At 40.6% G+C, this 21,810-nt stretch overlaps 2 protein-coding genes across 4 annotated transcripts in view; one reads left to right on the top strand and one right to left on the bottom strand.

The window, feature by feature from the left end:
* Window positions 1-21,810, bottom strand: part of SPON1 (spondin 1) — a 293,127-nt gene that overhangs the window by 52,275 nt on the left and 219,042 nt on the right. The gene's annotated exons all lie outside the window — the stretch shown is intronic.
* Window positions 9,838-10,663, top strand: LOC108302243 (60S ribosomal protein L7-like). The gene has a single exon (XM_037737502.1). The coding sequence runs from the start codon at window positions 9,853-9,855 to the stop codon at window positions 10,591-10,593; it is 741 nt and encodes a 246-aa protein (XP_037593430.1). The 5' UTR covers window positions 9,838-9,852; the 3' UTR covers window positions 10,594-10,663.

Raw genomic sequence — 21,810 nt, 5'->3', positions numbered from 1 at the left:
CAACCAGTTTAGAAAGAGGACAGTTTGGTATCCAAATTCAAAGGTCGGTAGCATTACTATGCACAATACATTCCTATACACCATATTCCTACATATACTGTGTTAGTATATACATTATTAGACACAAGCAGTAAACCCCTAGAAAACATACATGTGTAATAATATAAGAATATAAGATGCTAATTCTGTGAAGAAAGTCAATGGTAGCTTGATGGGGATAGCATTGAATCTATAAATTACTATGGGCAGCAAGGCCATTTTCATGATAATTGATTTTTCCTATCCATGAGCATGGAATGTTTTTTCATTTGTTTGTGTCCTCTCTTATTTCCTTGAGCAGTGGTTTGTAGTTCTCCTTGAAGAGGTCCCCTGTAAGTTGTATTCCTAGGTATTTTGTTCTCTTTGTAGCAATTGTGAGTGGAAGTTCACTCATTATTTGGCTCTCTGTTTGTCTTTTATTGGTGTATAGGAATGCTTTGCACACTGATTTTGTATCCTCAGACTTTGCTGAAGTTGCTTATCAGCTTAAGGAGGTTTAGGACTGAGATGAGGGGGTTTTCTAAATATACAATCATGTCATCTGCAAACAGAGAGAATTTGACTTCCTCTCTTCCTATTTGAATACCCTTTATTTCTTTCTCTTCCCTGATTGCCCTGGCCAGAACTTCTTTAAATTTCATATGGCACCAAAAAAGAGCCTGTATAGCCTAAGCAAAAAGAACAAAGCCAGAGGCATCACACTACCTGACTTCAAACTATATTACAAGGCCACAGTAACCAAAACAGCATGGTACTGTTACCAAAACAGATATATAGACCAATGGAACAGAACAGAGACCTCAGAAATAACAACACACATCTACAACCATCTGATCTTTGACATATCTGACAAAAACAAGCAATGGGAAAAGGATTCTTTACTAAATAAATGGTGTTGGGAGAACTGGCTAGCCATATGCAGAAAACTGAAACTGGACCCCTTCTTTATACCTTATACAAAAATTAACTCAAGGTGGATCAAAGACTTAAACGTAAGACCTAAAACCATAAAAACCCTAGAAGAAAACCTAGGCGGCAGGGTGCGGTGGCTCACGCCTGTAATCCCAGAACTTTGGGAGGCCGAGGTGGGTGGATCACAAGGTCAGGAGTTTGAGACCAGCCTGGCCAACATAGCGAATCCCCGTCTCTACTAAAAATACAAAAATTAGCTGAGCATGGTGGTGCATCCCTGTAGTCCCAACTACTAGGGAGGCTGAGGCAGGAGAATCACTTGAACCCAGGAGATGGAGGTTGCAGTAAGCTGAGATCATGCCACTGCACTCCAGCTTGGGCAACAGAGTGAGACTTTCTCTAAAAAAAAAAAAAAAAAAACAAAAAGGAAAAAGAAAACCTAGGCAATATCATTCAGGACATAGGCATAGGAAAAGACTTTATGACTAAAACACCAAAAGCAAAAATTAACAAATGGAATCTAATTAAACTAAATAGCTTCTGTTGCACAGCAAAAGAAACTATCATCAGAGTGAACAGGCAACCTACAGGATGGGAGAAAATTTTTGCAATCTATCCATCTGACAAAGGGATAATATCCAGAATCTATAAATAACTTAAAATATTTACAAGAAAAAACCCCATCAAAAAGTGGTTAAAGGATATGAACAGACACTTCTCAAAAGAAGATATTTATGTGGCCAACAAACATATGAAAAAAAGCTCATCATCACTGGTCATTAGAGAAATGCAAATCAAAACCACAATGAGATATGATCTCACACCAGTTAGAATTGGCGATCATTAAAAAATCAGGAAACAACAGATGCTGGAGAAATAGGAAAACTTTTACATTGCTGGTGGGGGTGTAGATTAGTTCAACCACTGTGGAAGACAGTGTGGCAATTTTTCAAGGATCTAGAACTAGAAATAGTTCTAGATTTGACCCAGCAATCCCAATACTGGGTATATACCTGAAGGATTATAAATCATTCTACTATAAAAACATATGCAAACGTATATTTACTGCAGCACTATTCACAATAGCAAAGGCTTGGAACTAACCTAAATGCCCATCAATGATAGACTGAATGAAGAAAATGTGTACACATACACCATGGAATAGTATGCAGCCATAAAAAATGATGAGTTTATATCCTTTGTAAGGACATGAATAAAGCTGGAAACCATCATTCTCAGCAAATTAACACAGGAACAGAAAACCAAACACTGCATGTTCTCACTCGTAAGTGGGAACTGAACAATGAGAACACATGGACAGAAGGAGGGGAACATCACACATTGGGGACTGTTGGGGGGATAAGGGAGGGATAACATTAAGAGAAATACCTAATGTAGACAATGGGGTGATGGATGCAGCCAACCACCATGACACGTATATACCTATGTAACAAACCTGCACGTTCTGCACATGTATTGAGTATATTTATTAAAGTATAGTAAAATAAAATAAGTGTGTAAGCCTAGCCCTAGATCAGATGGCTGTAGGTGTGTGGTCTTATTTCTGGATTCTCTGTTCTCTTCCTTTAGTCTGTGTGTCTGTTTTTGTACCAATACCACGTTGTTTGGTTACTATAGCCCTGTAGTATTGTTTGAAGTCAGGTAGCGTGATGCCTTCAACTTTGTTCTCTTTGCTTAGAATTTCCTTGGCTATTTGGGCTCTTTTTTGGTTTCATATGAATTTTAAAATAGTTTTTGCTAGTTCTGTAAAGAATCTCATTAATAGGAATTGCATCGAATCTATAAATTGCTTTGGGTGAGGTGGCCATTTTCATGATATTGATTCTTCCCATCCATGAGCATAGTATGTTTTTCCATTTGTTTGTGTCATCTGTAATTTCTTTGAGTAGTGTTTTGTAGATGTCCTTGCAGAGATTCTTCACCTCCATAGTTAGCTGTATTCCTAGGTATTTTTTTTGTGGCAATTGTGAATGGGAGTATGAAGAACATTCTTATTATTAGAAAAAGTCATATGTATGAAGATTTTCAACACAGTATTACTTCTAAGAGGAAAAAAAAAATTAAAAGTTGATATAACAATAATGAAAGACCTAAATAAATTAGAGCTAACCAACTTAAAAACTTGGCATTCATAAAGGTGACCATGAAAGACTGTGTCTCACAGAATGGAAAAATATTTATGATACCGAGTTAAGTGAAGAAAATAGAATATAAAATTGTATAGGCAATAAAATTGCAAGTATATATAAAAAGGGTCATAGTGCTCTGGGCCTGGAAAAATGTTCATAAAAATGAAAATAGCTTTAGAGGGCTGGGGTTAGGGGTGAGTTTTGAGTTGTAAACTCAAATAATATCAGTAATCAGGCAGTTGAAGATGGATGGGGGAAAGTAGCAAGTGTTGGGAACTATGACAACCTGGAGAGTCAGGCTCAGCCACAGCCATTCAAATGAAAATAAATTAAGCCACAAAACGCTTTGATTCTGCAGAACCTCTTTGAGTGGGGCAAAAGGTGTGGGACCCTGACCCACTTCCATTCCATTTAGACCTCCATGGTGGCCTTAGCATTAGAGGTGCCCTAGGAACCTTGAACTCCATGGGCAACAGGGAGTTTCATGAAAATTTTAAAGTGGAGAAATGACCCAGTCAGATGGGCAGGGTCAAACTAAGCCAATTTAAAAGACTGCTATTGTCCATAGGCTGTCAGCAGGTGACCGCTATACAATATTTCTTTTAATGTTGTTGCAATCATAAGTTTTTTAAAAAAAATAAAATTCAGACCCAAACAGAAGTAGTTAGAAGTAGTTATGTTCTTTGTTGACATAGAGCTGCTTAAGCTGGTTATGAGAATGTGGGCCTGTTTCTTTGAATTCCTTCTGAATAAAGCTGTTTGGGAAAATGCCAAATTGCTATCTAGTGGTAAATTAAACAGCTATGCATCCATCCATCAAATATTTATTGAGTGGCCAACGCATGCCAGGCCCTGGAGGAAGATGGAGGAGGAAAGAATAAGACAGGGACTCTATATTCTATGAGTGTGCCCACTGAGCCAAGATTCAGACACATGTAATAATGCAATGTGCATCAACACATGTACAAATGCAGTGGGACTATGGCTAATTGTTGCTAAGGCAGAAATGGGAGCACTCTGAAGGCAAAATTTGAACTGAATCTTAAAACAAGAATACATATTTACCATGTAGAGAAGAGAAGGGAGAACATTCCAGGCAAATGGAACAGAAAGAAACTTTGATATAGAGAGAAGGAAGTCACAGAGCCTGACTGGATTATCGGGATGTGCTGGGGAACATCTAAGAGGACACAGGACAAAGACCAGGGAGGATCTTGTCTGGATTTAATCCTGCAGACCCCTTCTTTTCAAACTTTATTTTTAAGCCTCAAGGCTCTGTTGAAAACCTTACTTTGAGCCCGGCATGGTGGCTCACACCTGTAAACCCAGCACTTTGAGAAGCTGAGGCAGGAGGGTCACTTGAGCTCAGGAGTTCGAGACCAGCCTGGGCAACATAGTGAGACCCCATCCCTAAAAAAAAATTAAAAAATAAAAAATTAGATGGTGTGGTGATGAACACCTATGGTCCCAGCTGCTTGGGAGGCTGAGGTAGGAGGATCACTTGAGCCAGGGAGGTCAACGCTGCAGTTAGCTGTGATCATGCCACTGTACCCAACCTCAGAGACAGAAAAAAAGAAAAAAGAAGAAAACATTACTTGAAAGCTCAATTTGTAGAACAGAGGAAAGAACTTTTCTGATTGGAGCCACGGGGATGTGCCCAAGAGCTGTACCCTTCTCTCTCAGTCCCCGTGGAAGCCTTGGCCTGAACCCATGGAGCAATTTGAAAGCTACAGCTGTAGGTTATAGGAGCCTCACAAGGATTTTAGACAGTGAATGGTTCAATCAGATTCAATCAGACTTGCAGGTGCCAAACTATGCAGAGATTTAGAAGACTGCTATTACACTGAAGATAGGCCCACGGCAGTAACAGCAAAAACACCCTGGATTTCTGGTTTCATTTCTTTGTATCTGAGCATTATGGATTTTGGACTTCTCTGCTCTCCATGCTGGAATGATTCTTCCCATTTTTGAAGAGTGGAGAAGAAAAGACCTCTATGTTAATGTCTCCCCTGATGCCAGAGAACCAACATTAATGTATCAATTGACGCTGCACGCTCAATCCTGTCTTAACTCAGTGCTTAAACATCTCCGGGCTGACGTGGTGTATCCTGTGTGTGTCGATTTGCAGACTCTGGGCAACAAGAAACCTGCACGTCATCTTCTCCCCCAACCCTCTTTGAGGCGTGAATCTTATCTTTGAGGCAATGGGCACAACTCAAATTACCTGGGTGTGTGCTTGCCAGAAGCACACAGACACCTCGGAGTTTGCACATCTGTTTTCTTTAAAGGCTCAAAGTTTCCATCTGTCACCTCCATTCTGGGTGACTGTGTGTGATTGGGCGTCTGGTACAATGCCTTTTGGAATGGACATCTTGATGTATGATAATCATCTCTTAAGGACATTGATGTTACACATTTCTCTTTCAGAGGATAAAATATGAAGATGTCTTTCAATAAAGCAGGTGCCGCTTCTTCTTGCCAAATCCTACCCTGGGTATTAAAAGCAGCCCACCTAATGACAAGACCCAGTAAGTGCCAGCAGCCCTGTCTGTGTGTGGGGGGTTAATGGAGCCAAAGAAAATAGCTTGCTAGAGAGGTGATTGGGTGATATTAAATGTCAAGATTTCAATGAATTACCCTCAGAGGTTTCATAAAATAGAAACATGGTCTTGCTTCTATTGCTTCTGTGTCAAACAAAACATTTTTGGTCTGCTCCTTTGCTGAGAAATGTAACTATTGGTTTTTGATTTTGAAATACATTCTAAGGAGGAATTAGAGGAGGGATCAACCTCCTAAATCAGGAGACTTTGTCCCCTGGCAGGGGTGGATGGGAGATTTTCTGGGGCTTGAGGGCTGTTTTTAGTTCATTTCCTGAAGTCTGGCATTTATCTTTTTGGCATGGTGAAGGGTAGATTGAGGTTGATTATAGGCTGACACTATTAGCATGAACACAGTGGAGATTAACAGCACCGTAGTTTCCAGATGAATCTGTAAAGAGGAGGGCCAACACCTCTGCTTGACTCTGTCTGGTATAATTGGTGATATAGAGGAGCCCACAGTGAGATGGCCTAGAAACTTGAATTAAAGAAGTGATTACCCTCTGAGAGTTGAATGAGTAAAATAATCGATGATATTAGCCACCTACAGAAATCGTGGTAAAAGACAGGATGTTTCCCTAAGGGTTAAGCCTGAAGCACTGGGTTTGGCATGATTGAAAGTGAAAGAAGCTGAATGCTAATCAGTGAGTTTGGCTCAAAGGGACGAATAGGTTAGCTGAGGGGGAAGGGATGAACAAACTTGGAAAACAGTGTCCTCGAGACTGACTTTGGTGGAGTCTGACCAAGTCTGGGCCCGCAGGCACAGGCTGGGGGGCCGTTAGAGGGTATTGTCTTCCTCCCTTCCCCACTGTTCCCGACACACGTTCATTGAACACTGCACGGACCATGCACTTGTACTAGGCATGGAGGGGGTGCAACGGACAGGATGGGGAGGTCCTTGTGTGCACAGAAGCCGCTTACTCTAAAAACTCCAAGATACAGGATGATGATTGCTGGGAGATGAGGGAGAAGGGCTTTCTGAAGAACAGATGTGAGGCGAATAGCGTCCTGTGTCTCCCTTGACAGACACACTCAACACGGCAAGCCTTCATTCAGCCTCAGCTACTGTTACACTTGTTGATGTTAGGTGTCCCTCTGACACACAGTGGATGTTTCCTCAGTGACTGACATTTGTAAAGGGACAATATCTTTGACTCATGCTTGGTTCTCACAGTGTTCAATTAGAGCTCTCAATTTAGGATATTAATCCACATTAGAATCTAGTATTGCCAGAAAATCATATTAAAGAGAAATTCATTCCATTTTAAACTGTATTTTTTCAAACAAGTCCATATAATGAAGAATTTATCCGTAGGTGAAGGAATCATCTTGCAGCTTAATTATAAGAGAATGAGCTAAACAGATTAGGGAAAAAAATGATTTCTCCATCATCTCCTTAAGTTCCCACTGAATTTTTTGTTTCCCTTTTTGAGGACTCCCCCAACCACTTTACAGTCATCTGCTATGAAACCATAGCTTAAGATCAGATACACTAGATTTTGTCCTTATAATCATCACCATCATCCATTAAACACTTATGTGTATATACACAATTGTATGCATTTTCTCATTTAAATTTCAAACTAGGCTGGGCAAGGTAGCTCACACTTGTAACATCAACACTTTGGGGAGGCTGAGGAGGGAGGATCACTTGAGCCCAGGAGTTTGAGACCAGCCTGGGCAACATAGTGAGACCTTATCTCTTCAAAAAACACAAGAAATTAGCCAGGTGTGGTGGCACAGGCTTCTGGTCCCACCTACTTGGGAGGTTGAGGTGGGAAGATTGCCTGAGCCTGGGAGGTTGAGGCTGCAGTGAGCTGAGACTGTGCCACTGCACTCCAGCCTGGTTGATAGAGCAAGACTATCTCAAAAAGAAAAAAAAAAAAAATCAAACTAATCCTGTGGTGTTGGTAGTTCTATTATTCCCATTTTATAGATATGAAAACTGAGCCTCGGAGAGATAGGTAACTTGCTAAAGCCATGCAGATACTAAGTGGCCAAGAGGGATTCAAACACAGGTCTGTTTCACTTCAAAGCCCAATTTCCTGCCACCATCCTCTACAGCTACAGAGGATCCTTTTTTTTGAAACTGGGACCCCTGAATGCTCCTATATATTGAGACAGGGTCTTGCTCTATCGCCCAGGTTGGAGTGCAGTGGCATGATCTTGGCTCACTACAACCTCCGCCTCCTGAGTTCAAGCAATTCTTGTGCTTAAGCCACCTGAGTAGCTGGGATTACAGGCATGTACCACCATACCCGGCTAATTTTTTTGTATTTTCAGTAGAGGGGTTTCCCCATGTTGGCCAGGCTGGTCTCAAACTCCTGGCCTCAAGTAATCTGCCTGCCTCAGCCTCCCTCTTATGAATCTTTTATATAAATACTCAAAAGCAAGAATGAAGAAACCAGCCAAAAGATCTTTTAATAAAGAATTTTAAGATTCATGAAGTCAACAAAAAATCTTTATAGAATTAAATGGTTGTTAAAAATATTGTTCTTTTTTTCTATGGCTTTGATGGAAAGAAAATGATCATAGCTCCAAAGTTCCACCTTCTCTTTCTTCTTTCCTTCCTCCCACAAATATCAAATGTTAGCAGATTCCTAGGATGCAAAGCACTGTGCAAATAACTGAAATCTTAACAATTAATAACCCAAAGTTCTTGGTCTCAAGGAGCTTATTCCCTAGCACACAAGACAAGCTATAAACTTGAACACTCTATTAATTATAGATAAGCATGAAGCCATAAACGATCTTATAGGGGAGGGACATACAACATAGAGAACAGGAACATAAAATGGAGCATGACAGTCTTCCTGGAGGTGGTGGTTCTTAAGTTGTGTCTTGGAGGGTTAGTAGTTACTAACTGGGTAGATGAGGGGTTGGGGAAAGTATTCAAGGAAAAGAGAGCAATGTGTAAAAACACCTTGGGCATGGTCTCTTTGAGGGTACTGTAAGCATTTTGGAATAGGCTGGTGCACAGGGTACACGTGAGTGGCTAGGAGGAAATGAGGCTGCAGATGTGAATAGTCCAGATCAGGAAGAACCTTGTGGGCAAGGCCAAATAATTTGAGTTTTACACTTTAAGGCAGGGGTTCCCCACTGAGGGCTTGCACCCTCCAGAGTGATGAGGCGAGATTATTGCTGGCATGCTCAGAACCATGCACGAGAGAATGAACCTCCTAAAGCACATACATATGAGCATGCACATTAGCAGGAACAAAAGGTGGAGGACCACAGCCGAGAGTAATGGGGAAGCACGGAGGAATTTAAGCAGGAGGGTGTCATTGTCAGCTTTGTGTTTAGAAAACACTTTCTAGCTATAGTATGGAATATGGGCTGGATGGGGCAGGGGGATTGGGAAGAGGCAGGAAGTAGAAATGGGAGACAGAGAAGTTTAGGAAGTGGTGATAGTCAAAGCAAGAGGAATGAGGCCTGAACTAGGAAAGAGATGGAGGGGTAAGAGGGAGAGATGGAGTCAAGAGATACTTTGGGACTTAGAGCTGCTATCTCTTGGTGGTCAACTGCTGCGAGGGTGAAGGAAAGGAGTGGTCTGGGACTCATGGTGTTTGGATTGAACACACTGGTAGATGTTGGTGCTATTATGAAGAGAGTTTTTGTATAAAGCAATGTAACTATGAAGATATTGGAGGAATACAGTTATTATACTTCCCTCAAAGGTATATTAAAAGCTAGTGCCTATACATCTCCTTAAGAAAGTATCTAAGGGGACCAAGTATCTTCAGACATATGTGCCCTTCAGGTCAAGGATGTGCACCATTTATTCATTTCTGAATCCCACATGCCCAGCAATCAGGGCTGATATTTAGGTTCTTAGTAACTCTGTACCAAAAGGACTCTCTTTTTTTCCTCCAAAGTAGTAGATAGCGGGAAAACCTATTACTGATGTCAGTGAGATAAGTATAAGGGTAGGAACAAAACTCACTCAAGTCCTGAGCCCAATTTTAGCTAGATTTATTTCTAGTCATCTTTTGGAAATCCCACTATTGCCTTACTTGAGTCAGTTTAAAAAAATACAAATAGAAGCATTTTTTCTAAGCTTAAGCTTCACAAAGAAGTAAAAAAGCAAATGTAGCAACCAAATTACTAAGTTTATTTCAAATAACTTTTGTTTAGCTCTTTTCCCGGCTGGAACCATGGAGGGTGTAGAAGAGAAGAAGAAGAAGGTTCTTGCTGTGCCGGAAACCCTTAAGAAAAAGCGAAGGAATTTCGCAGAGCTGAAGATTAAGCGCCTGAGAAAGAAGTTTGCCCAAAAGATGCTTCGAAAGGCAAGGAGGAAGCTTATCTATGAAAAAGCGAAGCATTATCACAAGGAATATAGGCAGATGCACAGAACTGAAATTCGAATGGCGAGGATGGCAAGGAAAGCTGGCAACTTCTATGTACCTGCAGAACCCAAACTGGCGTTTGTCATCAGGATCAGAGGTATCAGTGGTGTGAGCTCAAAGGTCCGAAACGTGTTGCAGCTTCTTCGCCTTCGTCAAATCTTCAATGGAACCTTTGTGAAGCTCAACAAGGCTTCAATTAACATGCTGAGGATTGTAGAGCCATATATTGCATGGGGGTACCCAAGTCTGAAGTCAGTAAATGAACTAATCTACAAATGTGGTTATGGCAAAATCAAAAAGAAGCGAATTGCTTTGACAGATAACGCTCTGATTGCTCGATCTCTTGGAAAATACGGCATCATCTGCATGGAGGATCTGATTCATGTGATCTATACTGTTGGAAAATGCTTCAAAGAAGCAAATAACTTCCTGTGGCCCTTTAAATTATCTTCTCCATGGGGCGGAATGAAGAAAAAGACCACCCATTTTGTAGAAGATGGAGATGCAGCAACAGGGAGGATCAGATCAACAGGCTTATTAGAAGAATGAACTAAGGTGTCTCCCATGATTATTTTTCTAAGCTGGTCAGTTAATAAACAGTACCTGCTCTCAATTGAAATGTATTGTTGTATTTGTGATTTCTTTTGTTGTTAGCCTTTGTCTTCCCTTCACTGTGGTGGCAAGTCCTGTGTATGATAAAATTAAGCCAAATCAACAGCCCATTACATGCAAAATCAGGGTTTGGTTTGTGTGAAGGACATCTCTTGGGTTTTTAAAAGGCTTTTCTCAGCTACTCAGGGCGCACAGCCTACGGGGCAGCCCTGCAAAAAATAAAAAAATTTTTAAAAAGGCTTTTCTCTACAGAAGATCTTAGCTTTTTGTCTTGAACTGTGCTGAGTGATTCAAAATGCGTTTATTCTAAGCCTATTTCACAAGTATTTATACATGGTTTGTAGGTAAGATAATAGAACTTTGGTTTATGGAAAAAATTGAATTAGTTCTAGAATTCATTTCTCAGGCCTTAGCTTGTTTATAAACTACTGTGTAAATGGGTTGTTTTCCTCTTGCATCCATTTTTGTGTTTTTTTTGCAATAGTTACTAATAATTGTTTCATATTGTGGTTATTATGAAGAAAGAAATGAAATTTGTGCCCGGGGATGTAAATTATTTCTGAGCACATGGTGAAATTTATGAGCAAAAACTTGAAAGGTTTTGGTATTTTATAAATAACATTCCTCTATATGTCATGTATCAGACTAGTGAACAATGTAGAGTGTAACACAAAGTACGTACAATAAAAGTAAAAATGTTAAAAAAAAAAAAAAGAACTTTTGTTTATACAAAGTTAGATCGTGTAGCTGTCATGAAGAAATGTTTTCAAATGGGAGACTTGAGAATACTCCCTCAGGTAAAAGGAATCCTTTATTTGCCCTGAAAAAGGTGCTGAGCCCAGGGCCTGTGCCCTGAATGAGTGTGATGTTTGTGTAGTGAGGCCACAACCAGAAACACCAGCTTGGAGGATACCATCTTTATCAGAGCAGTGTGTATGGAGACCTGATCAAATAAGACTTAGATTTAAATCCAAGAGACATTCACAGAGCACCTCTTGTGCCAAGTCCCAGTCTATCAGCTTCCAAATATGTCATCTTTTCAAATTCCATAGCAACAAGCCAAGCTGTTAACATTTATTAAGTTTATAAGGGTTCAGTATCAAAACAGGATGGAGTGTGCATCTTAGGTGAGCATCTACCTTTGTTCAAGCTAGAGATTTGAGAGCAGTCAAAGGCAAAGACATTTTTATCTCCAGAAGCCTGCATTTGGATTTTCCTTCCTTTGGTCTGGCTTAGTGATTTTCAAACCTGAGTGTGTCTAAGAACTACTGACAAGGTCAGACACATAAAACCACTGTACTTAACAGGCAATTTATGGGAATTTAAAGACAATTAGGATTATGTGTGATGTTCACATTAGGCACTGATTTGAGAGCCCAACCTCCACTCAAGATGGGATGCTCCGTCATTCTAGTTATCCTCAAGATGGTATGGGAAGTTAATTACACAATTACTTAAATACACTCTATTTTTAAGAAAAATTAGGAAGCTTATGATGCTAAATCGCTACTAACAATGGACTTTTAAACATAAAAACAAAATTAAATCCAGTTAAAAGGAGCAGAGAGATGAACAAAGCCACAGGCAGACTTATCAGGAAGATGAGGAAGCTTCATTGGTCAGGCCCCTTCCAAGGTGTTGTACTTAGCATTTATAATTTTGCATATATTTTTAAAAAGAGGATGTTTTCTTCTTCCAAAGTGAATAAAGTTTAAGCTTCATGGATTCTGGATTTGCCCTCCGCATGCTGCAGTCAATACGTTCTAGTCCTAAATTTAATCCTGGGCTTTCGGGCACTGAGGGCAAAGTGGGGCCCATGACAACTCACTATGCACAATGAAATGTCATGGGGGAGATCGAATGTTCGAAATACCAGAGTGTGAACTGCCAACTGAATTGGCAGAGCCTGAGCTGACAGCCGGAGAAATTAGGCATCGATATTAGAAAATAATACTATATTACTGCCTTATTACTTAATATATAATGTACATACAGTTCACCAGTATATCAGTAAACAAGCATTTATCAAGTGCCTACTTTTTGAGCAGCCCTGAGCTAGATTCTCAGGAAAGTATAAAAGGCTGAAGCTCAGATTACATTATATTATATTATTTATTTATTTGACTGAGCCTTGCTCTATCACCCAGGCCGGAGTGCAGCGGTACCACCTCTGTTCACTGTAGCCTCTGCCTCCTGGGTTCAAAGACTCCCCTGCTTCAGCCTCCCAAGTAGCTGGGACTAAAGGCATGCATCACCATACCTAGCTAATTTTTGTATTTTTAGTAGAGATGAGGTTTTGCTATGTCAGCCAGTCTGGTCTTGAACTCCTGACCTCAAGTGATCCATTTGCCTCAACCTCCCAAAGTGCTGAGATTATAGGTGTGAGCCACCACGCCTGGCCTGAATGAAGCTCAGATTTTAAATATTCTCTACTCAAAAGTTCTGGAAGAGGCAGATTAGTGTTTACTGAAAAAAAAAACCTCCACATCCCTGAAACAACAGAGAAACACCCAGGGGAAACCCAACACTGGTGCTGGGGAGAATTTTAGACATGCTCTACTTCAGTGAAAGTGAGAAAGTGAAAAGACCATTGATTGGAAATTGATTAACAAGGATGTTTGATCTCTTTTCCTCCCTCTCTTCTGTCCTTCTACAAATGTTTACTGAACACATTTTCTTCTTTTTAAAATAGCAGCTTTATTGGGGCATATTTTATATAACATATAACTTACCTATTTAAAGTGTATAATTCAGTAACGTTTAGTATCGTCACAGTGTTATATACGCATCACAATTGATTTAGAACATTTTCAATGTCTCCATCAAAAAACTCATACCCGTTAACTGTCACTCCCCATCTTTCCTCCCTTTCACAAGCCTAGGCAACTACTAATCTACTTTCTGTTTCTATAGATTTGCCTGTACTGGACATTTCCATGTACCTGTTCTATATCAGGCCTAAGGCCAGGAGCAGTGAGCTACAGCCACCCTCATCTTCTCTCCCCCTGAGAAGCTCTGGTATTAGCTCAGAGAACACACTGACTATCCTTTGTGGGCTTCAATTTTTTTCTCCTATAAATGAAAGGGATGGAATTCAGAGTCTCTTCTACTTTAAAGACTCCACTTTAAAATTTAGTCCTAGAGAAAATCATGAGGCCAATGGCAGATAATCTGGGGAAACATGAACTTTCAAATGGTCTTATTAGAAGCATTTTCCTAGAGTGCATGGTAGTATTTATCAAAAGCACTAAGAATGTATACATCCTCAGACCCAGAAATTTTACTTTTAGGATTATTCTTAGGTATTCATTAAGGATGGTTGCAAAGTTATATGTACCTAGCTAATCATGACAATGTTGCTAATGTGGAAAATTGTGAAATAAATGTTAAGAACCCTACTTCCAGATTATGTCTTCTAGGGCTGTCCACACTCACATTGGCTTTTCTGCAGCCTCTGCATGCCAGGAACTCTGAGTTCACTGCCCACTAAAATCTGCAAACTATTTTTATTCCCAATTTCTTTGATCTTGTAATTGTGCTGTTGCTTTTAGGCCCAAGTGTAGGACGTGACATTTCACCCTCGAGTGTAAAGTATCATGCTCATGGACATAATCTGACCTGCACTGTAAGAAATCCATGATATTACAGTGTTTTTGACTGTGGCATTGTGGTGTACTGTGTTTAATAATTCCAGCTTTTGTCCTTTGGTTCCAGGCCTTTTCCAGCCATTTTTGTCTTTGCCATTCATATCTCACACCCTTTCAATGTATAAATAACTTTGACTTTGTCAAAGAGCTGAAAGCCTGACGCTTTTATTGCAAGATATCTTTGAGCTTATTTATGATCAAACAGATACAACTTCATGAAGGTCTTTGCAAACCTGATTGATCAGACGTAGCCATTTTTTGAACTCTGCATGACATTTAATATAAGTGTAATTTAGAACCTGAAAACAAATGATGCTATTTTTGAGATTTTTAAGAGGGCAGAGTATGTACTTTTGAAACAGGCATTCTTTCTGGCTACTTAGTAATTACATGTGGTAAGGGTGCTAAATCAAATATTATGTAGAGCAAGCACCATTCTACCCCACTTGCTCACTACTAAGGACATTTCAATATTTCAGTGACCTCAGCCAACAAAGATTATCACGTCAACATTTCACGTAGACCACCCTCTCTAGTGTTTTCAAGAGTTTACCCATGCTTTCCTTTCTTTGTCATTCATTAAAGGTAGAATAAATACTTACTTTAGGATTACTTTTAAATTTAGGATTTCCTCCTACAATAATAAACACATTAATAAAATAAATTTAAAAAATATTTCCTAACCTGGAATAATTGTGCAAGCCAGTGTTTTACCCTAAATAATTTTTAGAAGAATCCCTTTACTTGCAGTTTGATAACAACTAATTTATTCTGTAGCTAATTTAATTACTTTGTAATTAGCTTACCAGAGCAGGAAAGAAGACAAAATAAATGTCTTTGTGATTGGTTCCTTGTAATGAAACAGATGAGTGAGTAAACACACACTTTAATTGTACCAGCCTTGCAGGCCTTGTGTGTGTGTGTGTGTGTGTGTGTGCGCGTGTGCGCACGTGTGTGTGTGTGTGTGTCAAGTAGGTCTAGATTCCCTTTCACCCCTGAAATTTATCCTTGAGCTTTGAGCTGACCTAGTGGCTGGCATTTGCCATTCAAGTTGGAGTTGCTAATGAAGTTTAGTTCACATTTACTGCTTAGGGAGCTGAAGGAAACAGAGGAATGGCATTTTACTCAATTCCATTCCCATAGGTATATGCTTTGTAAGGATTCAGAGGAAAACGAATCTAGAACTTTTGCCAAATACCCTAAATATTGACTCTCGCACACCAATGGGAAGATTTAATAGGCGTATTCTGCCTCACCAGTAATGGATGAGTGGAAAGACAAAAACTTAGGAAGGGTGAAGTTTTACCCTGAACCCAAAGGGCTAGAACCACTGGCCTGTGCTGGGCACAGGATGAGGAGCCTCTGCAGTCCCAGTGGATCTGAAGATGTTTCTAAAAGATGTTCCTTGGGCAAGCTGTGCAGCAGCTCAGCTTCACCAGGGGCTCAACAGGGGTCCTTCTGTAAACTGCTGCCTTTTAGGGGCACTTCCGAGAGTATCACAGCCCTTGGTGAGCTCTTCAGGGAAGCAGCATACCCTGAAAGCCATGAGTGGTCACCGCTGTCAGAAGTCTCTGTGGGAATCCCCTGTGAGGGCTGTGTGATGGGCAAGGTCTCACGGTGTGGCCCTGTCATGGGCCCTCCTGGATGTCAGAGGAGAGAATATAGACTGTCTCTCAGAGTCATGTGTAAGCATACTGGATTCCCCAGCTAGCACTTGGGAATTCCAGGCAATACCTGAGCTTCAAAGGCAGAGTCTCAGCTCCGCTTGTTTGAGGAGGGCCAGGGAGAATGCAGAGCCTCAGAAGGCCAGACACTAAAGAAGACCCTCCTCCTAAGCATCCCACAAAGTGATATTGAATGTGAGTTCACTTAAAATGCGCTTTAGGTTCACATAAAGTGAAACCAATGACCACCCCTATTATCTCTGTGACAAGCAGAGCTCACCATCCTCAAAAACCTTTGAGCAGGATGATAGTTTTATGTATGTGCGCATACATTCACCACAACTCCTCCTGGGCCTTATACATCTTCACAAGCTGTCAGTGATGAAGTTCAGCATGGAGTACCTTTAATATTGGGGTGGTGTGGCAATGGGAGTGAGGCTACAGTCTTCTATGGAGGCAGAACTGTTCTGATCATCTCCCAGGCCTTCCTGTCATCACTTCCTGGTTCTGATCTTGGAATCTCAGGACCATCTTGCTCTTACCCTGTTTCTTACCACACTTGCTGCTGACATTGCTTTTTTTCCATGCTCGTGGCCCCGGCACCATTGAGATACTTTTCCAGTGCCTGATCTCAACTGTGTCCAGTATTTGGCTTCATCATTTATATTTTGGAGCAAACACACCAGAGACTTGCTCTGCTGGTGCATGAGTTTGGACTTTATTTTTTGTGTATTTGTCTTTTGCATAGGAGCTGCATGCATTCTGCTCTGGTTTCTTCAAATGCACACAGCAAGTTGATGGGAAACACCAGTTTGGATGCCTGCACTCTACCTTGAGAATTCCTCTAGAAATGTCCATTTGAATGCTCTTCACTCACCAGCATCTCTGGTTTGGTTCTTTACCTTGGCTGCACATTTTCATTTTATTCTTAGGTTTGAACTGTGTTGGGCTTGAATTTGATGTTTTCCCCTGGGCACGAGAGAGGTGGGTTCCTGTCCCTCTTCTCTCTAGATGTTGCATCTTATAATGGGGGGCACCTCACTCCTAAGCCCTGTCTTTGTCCTGGGGACACATGGCCTTACCAGGTCTGCTTTTTGCCTGATTTCAGTCGGGTGTATGTGTACTTAAAAGAGGGTATACTGTGAGGGAGGGTATTTGGACAACAGTCTGACAAACAGCTCACTGTCAGCCTTTCTGCTTAAATTCACGTTTTGTGCCCCTATAACAGGTTGATCCATCTCTAGGCACATTGACAGGGCAGCGTCAGAAATCCTTTCTTTTCTAATTCTTTTTCTATAGAGACAGGCAACTATATCTCTACTTTGATGCACAATAAAGTCTTTAAAATGTTGAAGCTACAAGTGACTCACATTATTCATTTATTCAACAAATATTTATGGAGCATCTATTATGTTCAAGGCACTGAGGACATAATAGTGAATAAGAGAGACATGCCCTAGCAGGGTCCCGAGTAGGAGAAGACTTCATTTTTAGTAATCCTAAAGTATATAACTCCCTAATGATACCTCATCTTTTAGCCGTAATTTGTTACCAATAGTTTTAACATTTCACACATATTTAAAAATGTTGTTGTTTTTCTTCAGAATTAGGCACATAGTTGACTGGTGTAACCCAGTGAGTATCCAGGGCTAATGCTCTCCAGTTTTCAGGATGCCTCATAATTTCCTTTATTTTTTCAAGTATATCATGAGTTTATAAGACCCATGCTTCTGATTACCTTTGTTCTTTTGGCTTACTACTCTATTAAACTGATAAGGGCAAAATGCAATAAAATCCTCAAGTAATTATACAAACACTGCTGTACACACTTCATGGCTGATTGGCATTTGGTGTTTGAAAGGCAGTGTAGAGGGGTCAATGTTTAATGTATGAAAGTAAAGATTATTTAAAAGTTGAATATATGAAAATACAAGACTGCTTGGATTTTGAATGTCTTTTGTCTGACCATTACAGCTTTCATAATCAGCATAATTTTGGCAGAAAGTAGCTTTCCAGCTGTTTTAAGTCACAGATGTATTCTTTTCTGGGCTGTTCTAAAAATACACACAGGCTGTTTTCTTAAGTTTTAAATGAAAATTCTCTCGATGAGTTTTTGCTTTGATTTGGGATCTGTGCCCAGGACTGTGTGCAAGAGTGAACTGCATGCGAACTTACTCTGAAAGGAATTTTCTAGAGCCAGGAAGTCACAGAGTCCTTGCTGTCTCCTCTCTTTCACTTGTTATTTCACAGTGTGTGCGGGTTCTGAACGTTCAGGTAGAACAAAATGTACCTGCCTGTTGTAAGTGTGTGGGAAAGGAAGAAGGAAACAACTCTACACTTAAGAAGTTCTACTTGAGAGGAGGTGGAGCTGTAAGATCTGTGGTACAGGCAGAAAGCTCAGCACAAGATTATAAATTAAGGGGAAAGTTTAAACTGTGAAGGCACTATCCTTTGTATACAACATAACCTATGACCACTTCCAGGCAGAGACTGGTTCTCACTGGTCCAGGTTCCATTACCTTCAGGGCCAGTTGGAGCAGGCATTGGATTCCCTACCCCAGGTCACCAGAGGCAGCAGAGGACCCAGAGAGGGGAGGATGAGCAATGTATTTTTTAAATGATGTGGTTTAATAACATTTCAGTCTTCTTTTGAGGGACTTCACAAAGTATTCAAGGCTCAAAGACTTGGGGTCTAAGTTTAAATGGACTTCTAGATAAAACTTTACAACAATGGTCTTTTTATTCTTTATATACCAAGTGATGGGATTGTAAGTGCTTTTTCCTTTTTGTTTTCAGCATTATTTAAATGGTATCTAAGGAAAGAAAGAAGCAAGGAAGGAAGAATGATGGAAGAAAGGAACTGAAGAAGGAAGGCAGGAAGTAAAGAAGGGAGGAAGAAAGAAAGGGAAGGAAGGAAGAAAGAAAAAGGAAGATAGAAAAAGAGACAGGATGGATTAGTAGGAGCTGCCTCTGTATTCCAGCACACAGTGTGGAACTCATGGCATGCAGTAGGTGCTAAGTAAATATTGATTTGAAATAGTGATTGATTATTGTTTAACCAGTAAAGCAACATTTTAAAAATGATCAGTTTATTTGCTTTTTAAAAATGGCCGGCCGAGCATGGTGGCTCACGCCTGTAATCCCAGCACTTTGGGAGGCCGAGGCGGGTGGATCATGAGGTCAGGAAATCAAGACCATCCTGGTCAACATGATGAAACCCTGTCTCTACTAAAAATACAAAAACTAGCCGGGTGTGGTTGTGTATGCCTGTAAACTCAGCTACTCAGGAGGCTGAGGCAGAAGAATCGCTTGAACCTGGGAGGCAGAGGTTGCAGTGAGCTGAGATTGTGCCACTGCATTCCAGCAGTGGTGACAGAGAGAGACTCTGTCTCAAAAGAAAAAAAAAGGCCATAATCTGGCAGCCATTGTAAAAGGCCTCCTCTCAGACTCCTGGAGGGAGGGAAGGACCTGCCCTTGTACAGTTTGTTCTTGCTTGGCTGAGGAAGTTCACATAGGGTTTCACCACATGGTGGACCTAGTCTCCTCTGGGTCCAGATGTTGGAGCTGACAGGAAAAGCCAAATTGTGAAATTGTCCTTAGAGCTCAAAGTGCTGAAGCCAAATGATACCCAGTGCCTGCCAAAGCTAAGAAATTGCAAAATGTACATAATTATACAAACTCAAGAGAAATCAAATGCTCTTCATCCTAGGGGTTACCAAAGCAGGAAGTGCCAGCTTACAAAATGCAGGTAGCACCACATGGCTTGATTCTTATTTTTATTTTTGACCAGCTAACTGTCTGTGTTTCTAACTTCATGGATGCCAGCTTTGCAATGATGTAGTTTAATAACATTTCAGTCTTCTCTTGAGGGATTCCACAAAGTAGTCAAGACTCAAAGACTTGGAGAGTAAGTGTAAACAGGCTTCTAAATAAACTTTAACATCAAAGTCCATCTTTTCTCCTTCTTCCTTAAGTTTATGTAGATGAACAAATTTTGGACACTTGAGAAAATACTTTCGCTAACTTAGAAGGACCCAGCAAATGGTGTTGGAGATCATTGGGAAAGAAGTTGGAAGTGGGAAGTTAATAGGGATATAGGGTGGGACCAGAGTAAGGCAGCCTTGGGAGACAGAGAGAGGGCTGTGCCAAAAAACTGCCAGTCTTGGAGAGAACCTCTGTGTCTGCAGGGGAAAGAGCTAAGATTTGCTTCTGAGGGAGCTGAGGCAGCTGGGTGGGAAGCTTAACGCTGTGCAAATGAGCTCTGGTAGAACCCAGATGGCAGAAAAAGAGAACTGTTGGTATATGGACCACACAGGGAAGCCCTGCAAAAGAGTGGGGTTGGACATCAGAGGTGGGAGTGATGAGTTGAAGAAAGAGTATGTTTGATCCTTGATTTACTTTGCCCATTTTCATACGTTTTGAGCTGTGTATTTTATACTGATTTAAAGCATGTTTAAAGTATCAGCAGACTGCAGTGAGACTCTGCAAACATCGACTTCTGGACATTCAGGTTGCTTCTGATTTTTCTATTGTAGCCATCTGTGCATTGAAGCTCTTTGTGCATTCTACTCTTTCTGTATTGAGGACAATTTCCTAAGAACAGATTCTGGGAAGTGGAACAACTGGGTCAAAGGATATGAACATTTTTTAATGTGTCTTAATACACAGTGGAAAGCGGTTAGAAAGCCAAATTTCTTTCTAAAAGGTTGGTTAAACCCAATCACTTTTCTTTTAAACAAGATTTTAAGAGTGATTACTCAAGGCTTTTAATGAGATGTTTGGCTAAGAAATGATAGTACAAAAACTGACACTTACTCTGTGCTAATCATAGCTTTTCTGTCTTTTGCTGTATTTAAGCCTCACAACAACTCTGTGTGACAGACATTATTAGCCCCATTTTACAGATGAGGAAGCAGGCTCAGAGAGAGTAAGGACTTTCCCAAGGCCACATGGTTAGTTGCGTGGCAGAGTCACTGCTAGAACTCAGGCCTGACTTCAACCCCCTAAGCTTCCCTCCACATTATGCTGCCACCAAAAGTTTCAAGAAATGAACCAAGGAACTATGATACACCTGAGATACATCCTGGGTCCCCAAGAGTTACGAAGCTATGAGCTTATTCCTTCCAGATGATGCTGTTGATAAGAAAGTTTATTTTCAGAAGAAATACATTTATTACAGAGTAAAATGAGTCAATTACTTATTATCATATGCTGTCCATTTCTACTACCACTACCTAATTCGGGCTCTTATTACCTTACTTTAAACCACAAAATAGGCTGCAAATTGTGTCTTCCTGCCACTTCTTCATTGTATAGGAGGGAAGAGGCAGGACAGTCCTGCACTGTGTCCAGCATTTGTCTTCTGAAAATATGGCATTTGATCATATTATCCTCACATTTATAACCATCTTAAAACCTTCACTGGCTTGCACTGTCAATAGAATCAAATATAAATGTTGGTGTTGAAAGTCTTTTAGGGGCCGGGTACAGTGGCTCATGCCTATAATCCTAGTACTTTGGGAGACTGAGGTGGGTGGGTCACCTGAGGCCAGGAGTTTGAGACCAGTGTGGCCAACATGCTGAAATCCCACCTCTACTAAAAATACAAAAATTCACTGGGCATGGTGGCACATGCCTATAATCTCAGCTATTTGGGAGGCTGAGGCAGGAGAATCGCTTGAACCCCCCGGCAGGTGGCGGTTGCAGTAAGCCAAGATCATGCCACTGCACTTCAGCCTAGGCAACAGATTGAGATTCTCTGTCTCAAAAGATAAAATAAAATAAAATAAAAAAGTAAAGAAAAGAAAGAAAGTTTTTTAGGACCCTAAACTAATTGCTGCACT

The sequence above is a fragment of the Cebus imitator genome, unplaced genomic scaffold (genome assembly GCF_001604975.1).
Source record: "Cebus imitator isolate Cc_AM_T3 unplaced genomic scaffold, Cebus_imitator-1.0 Scaffold39, whole genome shotgun sequence".
NCBI classification, from domain to species: domain Eukaryota; kingdom Metazoa; phylum Chordata; class Mammalia; order Primates; family Cebidae; genus Cebus; species Cebus imitator.
This window is presented reverse-complemented; position numbering and strand designations above follow the sequence as displayed.

Coding starts and splice junctions, on each gene's coding strand:
- LOC108302243 (XM_037737502.1), top strand. CDS start 9,853: ATGGAGGGTGTAGAAGAGAAGAAGAAGAAGGTTCTTGCTGTGCCGGAA.